The sequence below is a fragment of the Notothenia rossii genome (assembly GCF_949606895.1).
Source record: "Notothenia rossii genome assembly, chromosome: 10".
NCBI classification, from domain to species: domain Eukaryota; kingdom Metazoa; phylum Chordata; class Actinopteri; order Perciformes; family Nototheniidae; genus Notothenia; species Notothenia rossii.
Genome location: NC_136908.1, coordinates 48,035,457 through 48,051,395, shown reverse-complemented (window position 1 = coordinate 48,051,395; position 15,939 = coordinate 48,035,457). Strand labels below are relative to the sequence as shown.

Here is a 15,939-nt window from a genome sequence, read left to right as displayed (position 1 = left end):
GCAGGAGCTGGCAAGGTCAACAAAAACTAATAACAAACCAGGAAGATTTGGAGGACAAAAGGGGGCAAACGAGGTAAATCCAGAATAATACAGTGCAGTTCAAGCGGGGGAAACAATGGCGCCGAACTGACAGAGAACACTAGGGAAGACAGGCCTACATACATACAAGACTAATCACAGAGACACAGCTGGGGAGGGGGTCAAACACAGGGGCAGCAGGAGAACACAATCAGACAATCAGGCACAGGAGGGAAAACACAGGAAGTAAAACATGACAAGACACCAGTCATTTCAAAAATAAAAACAGGAAACATGAAACACAAAAAAAACAAAATCACGCAAAGGGACTCCGTATGCTTCGTACAAAGTGCTTGCCGGATCATGGTCATGTTGTGCAGTTTTTTAAAGATAAGTCGTTTATTTTCCTCTCCTGTTTGAATTTTAATTTAAAGACAAAGTTTTGACAGCTTGTTTCATTTTTTGCCTCGGCGCCGTCAGCAAATCTCTGTAAATGCTCCTCTGTTTTCTCTTTTTCTCTGCTCTCCTCTCTCCTGAGATTAGGTCCACTCATGCTTCCAGTCAAGGACAGCTGTTACAAACCGTGTATGATGTTGGTGATTAAAAAACCACATCAAAACTCCGGTGCTGGTCACTGCACGGCCGGGTGAAGGAGGGCGTCCCACATCTGTGTTGGGTATTTTTCTGTTTTACAGATACAGCCAGATCCTCCACTTTCTCTGCGGGCAAAAAAACATAAAAGCAACATGCAAAGCTAATGCTACCAGCATTTGGGCCCTGATTATGGGACACCCTTTGGAACCTCTTTCGATCCTACCATAGACGTAGGAATTGGGCGTGAGTGGGAAAACCTTTCTAACTTTATAATACATGGAACTCAACAAAAATGCCTTATTGGTGCTCCAGTTTCTAATTACCGAATTTGCCAGGTGCAACGGTTGGTAGAGAAAACGTGTGTGAAGAAAAGAAAAGACAACAAAAGACAGAGAGTTCTTACCTGCAGCAAAGTGACGCAGACAGGAGGAGGCTGTGACGGTAGTCTTAATATCCAACTTTCAAGTCGGGCCAGTTGGAACATAATCAAGAATTGTTTTGCAAATGTTCTATAAAGCTTACTGAACCCTTCCGAATCCAGAGTCTAGATATAGTTACTTGTCTAAGATTTGAATAATGATCAAGAATTCATCTCGCAGTACCATGTGGTTACGATTAGGATGATAAGAACTATAAATTACCTGGATTTGTTTACCTCTGGTATGCACGATGAGGGAATGCCATAGATTTACTGCAATCTGCTTCATTGTAATCTAACTTCTAAAATCGACATTAGACTAACCCTAACTGTTAACCATCAGGGCAAAGACTAAAAGTGATATAATCCATTAATCCGGCCATTAGCTGAACAGGTTTATCCTTCACAGGAGGGCTGAAGCCAATCTGGACAGTTGCCAGTCAATCACAGGATTGACAGTGACAGACAACCATTCACATTCACATTGACACCTTTTCATTTTGAGTCACCAATTAACCACTTGGAAGGAAATATGAGAACATGTAGCAAACAAGTATGTGCAAACTCTTAACAGAAAGGCACGAGGTAAAAGTTCAATAAATGCTAAACATATCAATATCAACTCCCCTGAATTAGATCCCATTGTGCTTTGCGAGTATCACAACATATCTGTTTCAGCAGTTGTGATTGGGCCAGGGCCAAACACGCATTTATGAGGTGTTAGAAAATGTAAATGAAGGGTTTCAAACTTCATTTGTGGTTAGTTGCCCCCCCGTGAGAACGTCAGAGTAACAACTTTAATATAAACTGCCGAAAGACAGGAGATGTGGAGACAAAACAAAAAACCTCATCAAAGCCGCCGTGGTCCAGTCCTGTCTTTTTTGAGGTTCTGAATACTGTTGTTTTGTTCAACCACAACCGTCACAGTTGTTCTTTCATTCCAACAAACATGTGCCTACTGGATAATTCGCCTACATCTGTGCTTTGCAAAACTTTCTCAGTGGTGGTTAGCTGGGTTTTTTTCTGCAGGCATTAACCAATTTTTGTGAGCGGTCACTTCTCAGTAATCAAAAACCAGCCTTACTTTATGATTGCTTTCACGTAAAAGGCAGGGAGAATGCAGAAATCATATCTTCTTAATCTCGCACTGTAAGGAATGCAAGCGTTAGCATTATCGGAGAAGAGAGGGGTTTTTTGAGTGCAGGACATGCATATAAATGAAGTGGTGAGCCACTCCTGGTCAGACACATTAGGTCCCAATTTCTAAAGCACTTAAAGGTTCACTGTGGTGCACAAATGACATGTGACACCGGCTCGATACTCCTCAGAAAGCCAGTCATGGAATAACAAACTTAATGAGGAAACTGTTAATACTACCAAATGCAATTACTTACATAATAAACTTTTCATATTTACTCTAGAGGCCGTTTAATTACAAGCCAGATATTAATCAGTGACAGAGGGACACAGGTCCACAGACTTAGGGATACGGATAAGGTTAGGGATAACAATCAAAAACACAACAGGGGTGACCTCCCAGTGTAAACTGGCTCGGTCATCTTGTTGCCAGACGCTAAATCCAGAACCCCTGGCAGGAAATCCAGCGTGTGCTGTTGACATCGCAACTCATCCGTGACTGACAAGGAATAACATTTTTGGAGAGGTTGGAGGAAATAGTCCAAGAAAGACAGAGTGCTGTAAACGGAAAACACGATTATTTAGACTGATAGTCAATCTTTCATTCAAGAAATCACCCAAGGAAAGAGAATACATTAAACAATGAGATTATATTTGGTGAAAAATATGTTGTGATAAAAAATTACTGAGAGAGGTACTTTTCACAACTATTTCAACAATTGAAGTCAATTTTCTTACATTGCAATGTTATAGATTTGTATTCAATTTCTTGAATTTCACAGTCCATCACATCATTCTTAATTGAAATGGCAGTTTCACAAAGTTTTAATTGATAGTGTTGTTATCAATTTCTGTCACAGGGTTTGTAGAATATTCCATTTCATATTATTGGTCTCTGCATAGTCATTCGCCGTCTGTACTTTCAACAATAAAGGCAATTTTTATTAAAAATACTGAAGACATTGTAATTGGTCACATTAAGAATGTCCCCAAGCATCTTAAGGATTTTAGTTTTTCTTCAGTATACATGACTAGGGTATGTTTTTAACGTCCATAATAAAGAGTAAAATGAGCCTGTATTTTGCCTTTGGGGGGCAGTGAGGAATAGTGGCTGTAGGAATCTGGGCTTGAGCACAGCTGGTTTCAGGTTCAAGTGTAAAGCGGACTGCGCTAACGAGAAAGTCACTTACCATTTGATCAACATGCAACAGAGAAAACAAATGTATGACCAGAGAACATTACGGGTCGTTGTTAATGGACGTGTCCTTGAGCCAAATTCAATGTTGTAGAGAGATGTGGCTGGACCTACGCCTCCATCCTTTCTGTTCCTGGACATTGTTGATTTTGGCAGGACGTCGGGTTCTGATGTTGGCTAGATACAGGCAGAGCAGACTCAGGGTGCTTCCTTTCTCATTTTCACACACATTTGGATGGGAAATGTGTGTTGGCAATGGGACAGAAGTTAGTAACAGTAATCCGATCCGCCGTTGAGAAAAAATAAGATATTTTGCAAGAAAGGGACATGAGCCAGAACTTCACACGCAATGCAACAGATAGTAATCATAAACTTTTATTCTGAATATACCTTATACCTTATTTGCACATGAATAAACACTTTTTTTTACTTCCAAGGATTAAAAACATTGTTATGTTTTAGTTTGTTGAGAACAACATCGGTTTTTGTACACATTTTTACATGACTGATTTTGGAGAACCAAGCTCCACTAAAGTGTAACATGTTAAAGCACAATCGAAGGAGACCCACTAAGCCAACTTTTGGACGCCCCCATCAAGAGCCTGCCTTAAAACCAAAGGCAGAGAAAGATTGACTGACAGGCACGTCAATCGTCTGCCAAAGAGTGGCAGCAAGGTAACAAGACACAAAAAACACACACTATGCAATCTTCAAGACTCCAGAAATAAAAAGTCTAACTCACACGATCCATACAGAGCACCAACAGTCAAAAACACTTAATATCACGTCGAGAGTATATTATTCCTGAAGTGACAGCATCTGATTTTAGCACTTAAGAGTAGAATGCAACATCTGGATAACTATGGAGCTCATGTTCATTCTCCAATGTTTTCTGTGCATCTCTTAAAGCATCTGAGAATTTTAGGTGGTGTGTATTGTCACTCAATTTCACATCCGTACAATGTACGTCTCTTTCCAAGGTGACTTAAGGACCATGCCAATGTTCTAGCACGTTAAAGTTGCAAATCATGTATATTTATCACATATTCGTAGTTAGTGTCAACATGAAGGTGGAGCTCGGAGATTAGCAGAAACCACTGGAAGTAGAAAGTAGGGAAAAGGCCATTGACCCCCCACAGCTTTTCTCCTGTTGCCTGATTTTGCGTTGCGTATAGTGCTATTCCACAGCAAGACGTTCTTTGATTTACATTAAACTTTTCTGCTGGCCATCTCGATTCTCCCCATATTTTCTTCCTTTTCAGGCAGCCATTGTTTTCCATCAATTTTTGTAAAGCATCAATTAGTAGACTTTATTTTGCGGTAAAATCTACATGAGTGTGCAATATGATTTGCTTGCTGTATGGAAATGAATGGAAGCACAAGAGACCTATCAGGAAAATCACATCAACGTGACTAAAGTTTAGTTGTTGCCCGAAGTAGTGGACCGAAGCCCCACCGCTAGTGTGACTGAAAATCTGAAACACAACAACATGGTATGCCAAATACTCAGCAGTAGTAAATATCCATGATTTGGTCTATAAAAAAACTTGCGAAACCCCCAGTATAGTATGGTCCTTAAATAAAAGCTATCATACATGGCTTGAACCAATCAGACATATTGAGTAATGCATTCATACATCACTCTGGCCAATCAGATTATCTTTTTCTTTCCAGCTGAGTCAGACCAGGACGATCCAAATTCTGTCCCCCCAAGAGCAAGGCAGTAATAGCTGATCATACCTTATCATATCATAAACAAATGCCTGACATTCATAATATAATGCATCCCAACATTACACACCAGATAAATGTTTTTCTTTTGTGAATCAAGTCACTACATGCAGCACAGGGTAAAATGTGAGACTTACTTGATGCCTTGGTAAATTGCATAAATTCTATACGATTATAGGTTTCTCCACAAGAGAATAAGAGAGCCCCATATGGCACTTGATATTCTTAAGTGTTAGTAAATGACGAGCATACCATTGTTATTTTCACCACATTGCTTTTGTTGGAAGGTTATGGTTTATAAAAACGTCTGGTGGTAGTCGAGCTTCGCCATCAAATAAAATGGATTCCTTGATTCTACTTATAGGAAAAACTGACATTATTAAAAATGATGCTAGAGGGATTAATTTAATAAACCAGGGTGAGAGACGATGTTAGTGGGCATGTCGTACACATAGAGTGTTTATATAAAGGTCGTACACAACATTTAAGTTGTTGTCTTCAATTCCCCACACAATTAAGCAATTTCCTGCAAACATGTGCCAGTGTTTATAGATTCCACAACTAAAATATGCACTCCCTGCTTTTGTTTAAGTGGTGTATGTAACCCCTCATAAATCCTAAAATATGTTCCTCTGCAAAGGATCTGAATCCGGAAAACAAAGTTGAATTTGGTTAACCGTGACTCAGAAGGACATTTTATGATCTTGGTGTGCCATAAGGCAGTAAATGGAATGTATCCTTAATGTATTTGATTTCACTAAAACAGTTTTCACGTAATTTTTACTGTTGTAACATGTGATTGACAATTCTGAACTTGAAACAACAGAGACCTAAAAAACGATTAAATCAGGGGATTACTCAATAAAAATCCCATCTTTTAAACATGAACGATTTGTAATAAAAACACAGCAAGAGATGTTATGCATATTGCAACTTCAGCATGGATTTGGTTTCATCCTGAACTCAGTTAAGTTGTTATATTTGCATTCCTGCTGAGATAATTAGTACTGCATTGACACTGGGCGACTCAGTTTCCATTTTTGATCCAGTGTGAGTTGGTATTATTTTTTGACAGATTGGTTTTGCTCTGCAGCAGTCATTTGGCTAACTTGCATTTTTTAATACCCCTCCGACTGTATATCTACTCTGGATAGAATAATAAACATCTAGGCCCACAGTAAATCATTTGAATATTTTCACGCTTAAAGGAACAATATATAACACTTTAAGCTGGCATTTAAATAATGGTACAGCAGACAAAATTCGAAATATTGGAAAGAGATTCTGAACTGACCCGGGTTTGCAAGATTGAGAACGCTTTAAATGACAAGCTACACCAGATCCTCAGTTAATGGGATGGTTTATAGATGTGTAATGTATTTGTTTGGAGATTATAAACCTGCTGATGTTGGTTAACTCTATCAATGTTATCTAGATGCATTGCTGGCTGTGTCCATTATAACAAATCAAGCGCCGGGTGAAGCCAGCAAATGCATAACCAGGGCCGTCCCTCCCTACAGGCCGATCATGCAGACTGTGTGGGGCCTCACCTTGCGGAGGGGGCCTCACCTTGCGGAGGGGGCCTCATCTTGCGGAGGGTGTCTCAACTGAGCCGAAAATGCGGCGCAGCTATGCGCTTATGCGGCGCAATTAGTGTGGCGCCCCCCCCCCCCCCGTCTACGCTCGCGAAACAGAGGGCCTCGTCATAGAACTTTGCGTGGGTCCTCATGTTGACCAGGGACGGCCCTGTGCATAACCTCTTCTAAAACAGGTATTATGTTAAATTCAGTTACTTTCCTAGATAGCATAGATGGGCTTCAGTACTATTTCTAAACGTGTGTGTTTCAGTCTTACATTTCTGTCACGCTGGTTGTTGGCTGGGTAGTTAACAGCTGTGGCTCATTCCAAACGGATTACTTCACTGGCTGTGTGTCAAATACTCGAGCACTCTTAGAGATAATAGTTTAACAAAAGTATTACACATGAAATCCCTCAAAATGCACATCCTTACTTTGATTAATAAGTTAGTTCAGCTATCCTGAGATCAATGCTTACCTTTACAGGAGCCAATTTGACAACTGTTTTAATACTCTTCTGGGATCTGAGCTGTCCCAATCTTTCAAAGTTGTCTCCAATATTAGCACGTGTTCAGCCACATCTCGGGTCATTGAGCTTTTAGCAAAGATGATTGGTAGAATCCAGTGTTATCTCTGTCGATCAAGTTTCTTTCCGTGGTTCAATGGCTGCAGCATGCTGTGTTTGCTTGCAAATTTGTTTCTTATCAGGCCACATGAGGTTTTGAAATAGACACAGGCAAAAACAAAAACAGACTTTGCCAACTGGAATGGAATTTTTGGAAGAAGAGTCTGACATTGTTGTCTGAGGAAGCCGGGATTTTAAATTAGAATATATTTAACCTCAGTAAACATACATATTACACATTGTTCCTTTAAGTTAGGTCTAATAGAAGAGAAGGCACACAACATGAAACATGATGAACTTATATTGAAAAGAAAAGAAGAGAATGAAATACAGCATGAGAGATGATCAAAAGCATGGATTGACTGCAGTGATGTCTACTTGGTGGTATCATACCACAGTAAAAAAAACAAGCAATATGGAACCTCACTTCTTCACAAAGATAGAAGTTGTTGGACCAGTCTGGACCAAACCATAAAGACTGTAAAATAAAAGCTGCACTTTGAATAGCAGTGCAGATAGTAGTCATTTAATTTAAAAATTGACAGCAGTGAATACAAATTATTTTGTAAAATACAAATTCTCATATCCCCTTCACCCACTTTCTTTAGTGGTGGCAGTCAAGGAAACAGTAACATGCTGTCCAGACGCTTCAATCAAATAAATAATAAAACAAATAAATACGTAACCTCTTTCAATTCAGTAGCCACTGTCTACCTAGCTGGTCACACAGTCCACATGGTACTAGAGATTTTGTCAACTGAGCATGCATAGGACACCAGCCAGGCTCAACCTGATTGGTTAATGTGCACTATGGCAACCAAGTTTTCATTGGATCAATCCAACACCAAGGCGGAAATTCCACATAATTTACAACTCTTAATCGGGGTTGAAGATTAGTAGATCAGCTACAACGTTTAAAAACTGTACACTCAGAGGCAAACCCTCTGTGGCAGTTTAAGGGTTGGTTTCTGTGCATTAAAATAACAATGAACAATGATTTCCACACTGCAAATACAGTATCTACATGAAAGAGCCATGGGGCGAAAGTACAGTTGATGCATCTTTGAAGCCGTCAGAGACACTGTGAACATGTTCTGCGTAGTGCTATCTAACTTTTTTTGACTGAGACAACATTATTATCAGCAACCCATCGGAGGCAAATGAAGGACATGACGTTGAGATGTAACAATTTGGCATTTCTCACTGAAAACTCAGCCAAATTCTCAACCACAAAACGATAAATACCTAAAAACTAGCCACTGCAAATCGATTCAAAATAAATTGTACGCTTGCAAAAGGCATGCAGCGCTGTATCTGGCAGTGGTGAATAAAACTGCTCAACATCTTTAATAAACAGTAAGTCTCCCGGATCGTGATTGAAATCCCTCCGATACTTTAAGGCAGTAGAATCTCTTTCATCCGTGACATCAAGCCAAAGAAAGTTCAGAAGTCGCTAATCAAAATTAATCTCAGCTGGCGGGGACCATTGAAGAGATGAAGGATAGGCGTAGGTATCTTCCAAATAAACATTTCTTTCATCACTTGCACCCCCTTGCACCTGGGAAAATTACTTTAAGAAACCCCTAAAAATGAAGGTATCAAAAGGAGAAACTGGCAGGTTGTAGGGCTCACAGGTTTTTCTTTGTTTGTTACAAGCGCTTCTCAACGGGCGTTTGTCATTTCGGTGGCAGCGTTGCATGCTGGTTGCCGTATTTGAAGATAACAGAGGGAGAAAGACGGAGAGAGGGAGTGATGAGGATTTTTCAGAGGTCATGACGGGATGGCATGGGGTCTGGAACCAGTCAAAACCCACAGCAGAACCAGCTGAAGGCCCACCATCAGCCAAAGTGAGGGGCTCAGGCTGGACGCCCCGCCACAGTCAGGGTCCTTCTCCTGGTGGGAAAGGGGTTAAGTTACTGATTGTTACAACTAACTTATTAAACATGCTCCAATTGACCTCTCCCCCAACCTATGATTGTCTAGTGATAGCTATCAACTGCAGTTAGGTCTGCAAACCTGTCAAGCTTTGGATCACTCCACACATGCTAGCTAAACCAGGCTACGCTAGCTAAGGAGCTGTAGTAAAAGCCATAATCTCGAGAAGTTTGGACGTTAGTGTCTTTAACTCTTTTCCTCTCAAAATCCCAAACTATTAACACTATTTCCCCATTTCTGATTAGCGTCCACTATGTGGAAGACAGTGCTGAAAGCTAAAAGAGTTTAGGCTAACGTTAGCAACCCTTTCCTGCAAGAGAAAGGGAAAACACAGCTTTAACTACCTGCAATACCTACTTTATTTTCCTATCTTTTAACTTGCCTTGTGAGGATGCTGTTTCTGACTTGCAGCTTTGGCCTCAGTCTTTTATCTTATATATTATATAAGATAGGGTATATTTAGCTATTAATTTCATATTGAAAATCCTTTGAAGGATTTTAAAAGTCAACTCGAAAAAATGATCGGTCATATGTTTTGGACCAATTCTTTATTTAATATGACAATTCTTTCTTTTGCCGGCTGAAATCCTGATTGTACCTAATTCAATTACTTAGAATTCTGAGAAGTACATCTGCCACATTTATATTGCAAACTTCATATATGATGTGCCACAACCGAAGACATGTGCACTGAATAAACTGAAACGTTGACTTTGGTTTAATTGTGTTATTTCAACTGATTTCACACAACGGCATTACATAACTGGTTGGCTGAGAGCAACAATATAAAGTTGAATATATCACTTAATATATTTTTTATTTTAACTTAATATTATTGCTTTCAACTAACCTAACACAGTTATGTGAAATCTGTTGACACACTACATTGAATTAAAGTCAACATATCAGTTTCCGTGTGTAGCATCTTAGCAACAGTAACTCAGAGGGGTCTGGACCTTAAAACATTATCAACCAGAACTATGCAGGGATCAAACAATAGGTACAAAAAAAATCTAAAAGACAAAATGTCTTCAAGATTTGAAAAATAAAACTTTGAGCCATCATGTCTGACCAAATGAATTGAATACTCCCACTCTCTGTATGCTAAGCATCTGGAGAGGTACAGGGGAAAGAATGTCTCGCCTTGATATGCGTATTGAGAGGGAAAGAAAGTTGAGAATCATTTAAAGAGACGCGCAAACGTCTGGATGCAAATGAGAAGTGAGTGGCCTGTTTTAGCTAGCATCTGGATACATCAGTAATCAGATTACAACAGAGAGAGAGAGACACCGGAGTGTATTGCCTGGGACTGACAATGATAGATGGGGAGAGATATAAAGAGCGTGGCTCGAAGTTCAAAGTCAGGTGAGACGGAGAAAATGTTGGCGAGAGACAGAGAGAGTCTGGGAGGTAAGTTGGGGGGAGTTGAAGACAGATGGTGGTAGAACATAAGAGAGAGTGACAGGAGCAAAAGATAAGGGTAGGAAAACAACGGAAAAAGACATGAAGAAGTGGAACAAAGCAGAAACAGTCAGATGTAAAAAGAGAAGAAGAGATAAGGCGAGGAAAACAAACAGAGAATAGAAACACCAGGAAAAAGGTGGTGAAGTTATGAGCCTGAGGCAGTGAGATTGAATGTACGATAATGATGAATTGTTAATGAAAGAGAAAGCTAGCGTTATGGGACTGACCCGAGACAGCACATGAACAGTGGCAGCAGTAACATGAGCAGAGAGGAAGCCAATGGGGAGCCTGCGCTCCTTCGGCACATGGCCTCATCCTAACCATCAACAGCCAATCACAGAGCAGGAAAAAGAGAAAGAAAGAGAATCATGCAGCAAAACGTTCACAATGTTAGCAAGAAGTTAGAAGCAAAACATGAGCAGAAAAGGTAAGAACATTTGTTTAGACAATAGTAGAAGATGCATTCACTTGAAGAAAGAGTTAGTGTGTGTGTGTGTGTGTGTGTGTGCGTGTGTGCGTGTGTGTGTGTGTGTGTGTGTGTGTGTGTGTGTGTGTGTGTGTGGGTGTGTGGGTGTGTGGGTGTGTGGGTGTGTGGGTGTTTGTGTACACTGGAAAAACTGAAACATTGACTTTAATTACATGTATTGTGTCAACAGATTTCACACAACCTAAACTAAGTTCAACAGACGAATGCTTTCAACTAACCTAATACAGTGTGACATCTGTTGGCATCATACATTTAATTAAAGTCAACGTTTCAGTTTTTCAGTGTAAGTGTGTGAGCATGACAGTGCAGGCATAAGAGTTAATTCACAAACAGACACTGGAAAAGGATTATAGAGTGAAAAACAAACAGATCATTCAAGTGCAGAGGTTTCACACGCAGAGATTTTGTGCTGCTCATAAAATGTTTGTTTGACTTGATTATTCATAGTTGAGAAATGCGTGGTAAATCTGCACACATACAGCTTTGGAAGGATTGCAAAAAAACAAAAGACATGCACCATGTAAAAGAGATGGAAAGGTGCCGTGGGTAGAATTTCTTCACTGATATATCGTTTTCAAATGTTTTTAAAAGACCAGCTGAAATCGTTTCCTTCTTCCCATTTCCCCTTCCTTTTTTATTGGTCCCTAATAAATTGCAGTTGCTACATCTTATTTTCCAGGTGAAATGTGATGTTGTTTCATCCAGAGGACACATTTGGAAGAAATCGTAAAAAATAAATATATAAAAAAGAACAGTCAGGCACTACTCCTCTGGAAACAACAACACATTGTCATATTGACCTTGATAACGTAGAAGGTAACACTAACAATGGGCTCAATATTCATTTTCTTCATGTTTGTTCCTATCTGGAAAGTTTGTCCTGTTTAAGCTTCTTTCAGCTACTTGTTTTGGTTTTCACAACGCGCAACTTTAATGTTATGAGGCAGCTTTTTAAAGTGTTAAATCTCTCATAAAGCCACTGTACGCTACCTGCCCAGCACTAAACAGCAGTTAATGCAGCTTTAGTAATATCAAATTCGGACATTTCTTTATTAATATTTCAGATATGAGTGAATTTATGTCTGGAAAAAAGGTCATAACTTCAGTATTTTAATAAATGTTGGTTATGTTCCAGCGCTAGCTTGCGTTATTCAAACATATATGTTAGAATTGGATCTACAGACTATTTTCATAGTTATGTCAGTGCCAGGAGTTCTGATTGAAGCTCTGTCCTCTAAAGCTGTGACCAGGCCTACATTTTCCTTGGCGATGAACTCAAATGGTTTTAGCAGAGAACCCAGAAACGGTAGCCTCGGGGCACACGCGTTTCATTTAAAAGGCTTTTCCCATTTCAGGCTGGATTTTCCTCAAAAATGTCTTAAATTCTTGTGAGAGTAATAAAGCAGCAATGGTCTCACTTTTTAGCAGCTTGTCAGTGTTATACATGAAACTCTACACAGAGCACCTTCAGATACAAATAATTGAGCTGCAGTTTGAATTGTTCTCAACTAGTAGCCTTCCCAGGTCTGAACTTACGTGTTCGTTGTTATCAAAACAGACCGCGGGCCCTTTCCTATACCGAGGATTCAGAGCCATTTCACAGGGATTAGGACCGTTAGCTGGATGAGGAACGTCAGGAACATAACACAAGTCACTCTCAAAAAATAGCAACAAACATTCGGAACTCTGATTTATGTCATGGAACAATATTCACAGAAAATGTTGATTAGTGTGGAAAATCACTAGGATGTATTTTATTACTGTTCAAATCAAGATAATCCAGTGCAAATGTGGAAGGAGCATTAAGACTCACACCAAGTTGTCTCTTTTGGATCTCAAGCATTGCTCAATCACTCAATGACATGGTAGTCATTTCTGGGCATTTAGTTTTCCAGAAGGCTTAAATTATAATTCAACACAGCCCTGTGTGTTTGACAGAGCTCCACGGAGTTGTTTGTAAGCTATTCCGCAGAAGGATCACACACTTTCATCTGCTTCACAGACACAGTAGAGAGCAACCGAGTGCAGAGACCTCTTTTCAATCTGGGCCAAATTTGAAAATTACTGTGGAAATGGTCATTCATTATTGTAGATGGAGGATTTAGATGATGCAAATGAAGGGGAAAGTGAGTAATGAGATTTACGGATAATCAGCCATGATTATCTTGACAAAAACAGTAACTTCTCAAAACATCTGTTGGCTGAATCAGATGTTCATGTTCTGCGCCAGATGATAGCTGCGCTGGGTAAAAGGATACACTTCTGCTCGTCCTGTATTAACGGCTTTGTGTCACATGACGAGCAGGTGAGTTTTGCATCAGCGATGATGAAGACCAGGTTTGTGTTGGGCAGCTTTTCAGCGTGGTAGAGCCTGGAGAGGAGCACACAAGAGACACATGGGCTTACATCCAGGAAAGATTGAGCTGAACATTGACATGCAAAATGTAACCACAAAGTAATGAAAGGCTTCTGCAGGCACATGCACATATAGACCTCAAAGGGGGCTCGAGCACCTGCCCTGTTGCACTCCTTTTAGAGAATGGCCCTTTACAAATCAACAACATGATCTTACACAAAACAAAACTGTGTCTAATACACCTTATCTAAAGCTTATGTGTTGCTTTTTATAATTGTGTGCGTTAGTATTATATGATATGTGAATTATATATACCTAATTGTTCTTACTTTGTCACATAGTAAGAGTATTTTAGCCGTATAAAAGCAACCTCTCCTTATTGCCCGTTACTTCTGAGGCATAATCCGAATGCCTTTATTGAGAAGGTGGTACACTTGTAGCATTAAGTAACTGGTGTGTAGCAGTGTTTGAATCGGTTTGTTTTAAACACATACATTTTAATATCCCTTAAAACTGTCACAGAAGTAGTTATTCCAATAGTAGATTTATGTGGAAGTAACAAAAATCACCGGTTTGCCTTTTTTTTTTCTGGGCCCGTGCCCCTCTAACATCCTCTGCACGTGCCTGGTCTTCTGCTTTAAACAGACAGTAAGTATTCCTTATACATGACCAAGCAACACACCCCACAATGAAAAGCACACTGTGGGTCGCTCATTCAAACCTCCAAACTGCTTTTATTTCCTGAGGGGACACAGATCTGCTGTGCCACCACACTGTCCTCCAGGACCTTCACCGCAACCCACATGTCGCTGGTGCACAAATGATTTTCTCTGCTTTTTTATGACGGTTGTTAAAAAGAGACGTGTGTGCGGCTAATTTGCAGGAACGCTGCGCGGCATGCGGGCAGGCACTCCATTAGCCGGCACAAGGGGCCCTTAAAAATGGCATACGTACACACACGTGTGCACAATCACACACACACACCAACATGTCAAGACGGTGGTCCACACTGGTGACTTGACTTCACCTTCATGGCATGTGAATTTGTACTGCCCTCTCTCAGTGCCACCTCACGGGACTTCATTTGTGTCTCATGGATGCTAACGTATCACTGCAGGTCAGGGAAAGTGCTTAAATCTTAAATATACTCTGTAATGTGTCCAGGGTTGAGAGGTTACTGTAAAAATGAAATCCGATGCAGTTAACGATTACCTGTTAAAAAATGTAGTCGGTAACTTAATCCTAGTATCACAATATAAAAGTAAAGTAACTTGTTTACTTTCAGCTTCTACTTTCTTTAATTTGAACTTAAGTATTGATGTAAGTACGGTTTTATAGGCTGCAGTGTTATTTTAAGCAGTTTTAATGTTTGGGAATGTGCGGCACAGTTTTCCAGCTGCATTTGTGAGCAGCAAGATAAAAAGCTGGAGAAGAGGAACTAATCTTCATTTCCTATCCAGTTGTTTTTAAGCTGCTGCAGCCTCTTTGGCCACAGTCAGGAGAGGAAGTTTAACTGGCAGCAGAGGAAACAAGTAGCATACTTAACTTTGTATTCAGGTCCAATTGGCCAGTTTTAAATTAAATAAAAATAAAAATGATGCAAGGATATTTCTTTCAACATAAAACTCAATGGCCTCTTATTTGAATTAAGAAGATAGAGATAGTAGAAAAAGTAATTAAGTACACATGCTAAAATGCCAAGACACTTTGAAGTCCTTCATGCGATGAGATTGAATACCCAATCAGTTTCAAAGGATGAACATCAATGGCATTTTAATTATTACTAGGTAAGCATGAATATGCAGCCCAAGTTTTTACCATTGTGGATTTTTCTATACCAAATTATAACTCATGTATGCAAACATTATTTATACATGTTATCTATATTGTTGGGAATTGAGATAAAGACAACATGTAGGTTTTATTTTACTTCACTGCTTGTTAAACCCTTATCATGTCCTGGGTCAATTTGACTTATGGGTCTAAAAGATGAACATAATAGAAGGGTTAAATAAATAACATAAGTCAGATTTGTTCCGTTATTCTCCAAGACTGTTTATGTAAGGCTTGGTTGAACTATAATATGCCTGGTTTGTACAGTAGATAAGAAGGAATGCATATCTGTACCTGGTGCAGTTTTCACAGTCGATTGTGCCTCTGAAAGACAGGTTGTTGGTCTCAAAGTAGTATTGAGTTTGCTCTGTGATGCAGACCTCTTTCAGCCTGGCGTCTGACAATTCCTCATCAATCTCGGCTTTGGAAGGACACACAAGGAGATTTCATGTAAGCAAGTCACTTAAAAAAAAAGAAATTTGACACAAATGTTGTTTTTAATCTGTTGGTAATCATTTAATTTTTTAAAAGCTCATTTGTTTTCCTAACAAATACCACACATGTAACAA

General features: G+C 39.7%; 1 protein-coding gene across 1 annotated transcript in view; it reads right to left on the bottom strand.

Moving 5' to 3' along the window:
- Positions 1-7,484: 7,484 nt before the first annotated feature.
- The window catches only part of cacna2d1a (calcium channel, voltage-dependent, alpha 2/delta subunit 1a), a 112,792-nt gene continuing 104,337 nt past the window's right edge, over positions 7,485-15,939 (bottom strand). Inside the window, exons 35-38 of the mRNA XM_079656357.1 lie at positions 15,665-15,791; positions 13,440-13,552; positions 12,718-12,800; positions 7,485-9,188 (exon numbers count right to left, since the gene is read on the bottom strand). Of these exons, the coding sequence (XP_079512483.1) occupies positions 9,066-9,188; positions 12,718-12,800; positions 13,440-13,552; positions 15,665-15,791 (446 nt within the window). The 3' untranslated portion in view covers positions 7,485-9,065. The remainder of the gene's footprint in view (positions 9,189-12,717; positions 12,801-13,439; positions 13,553-15,664; positions 15,792-15,939) is intronic.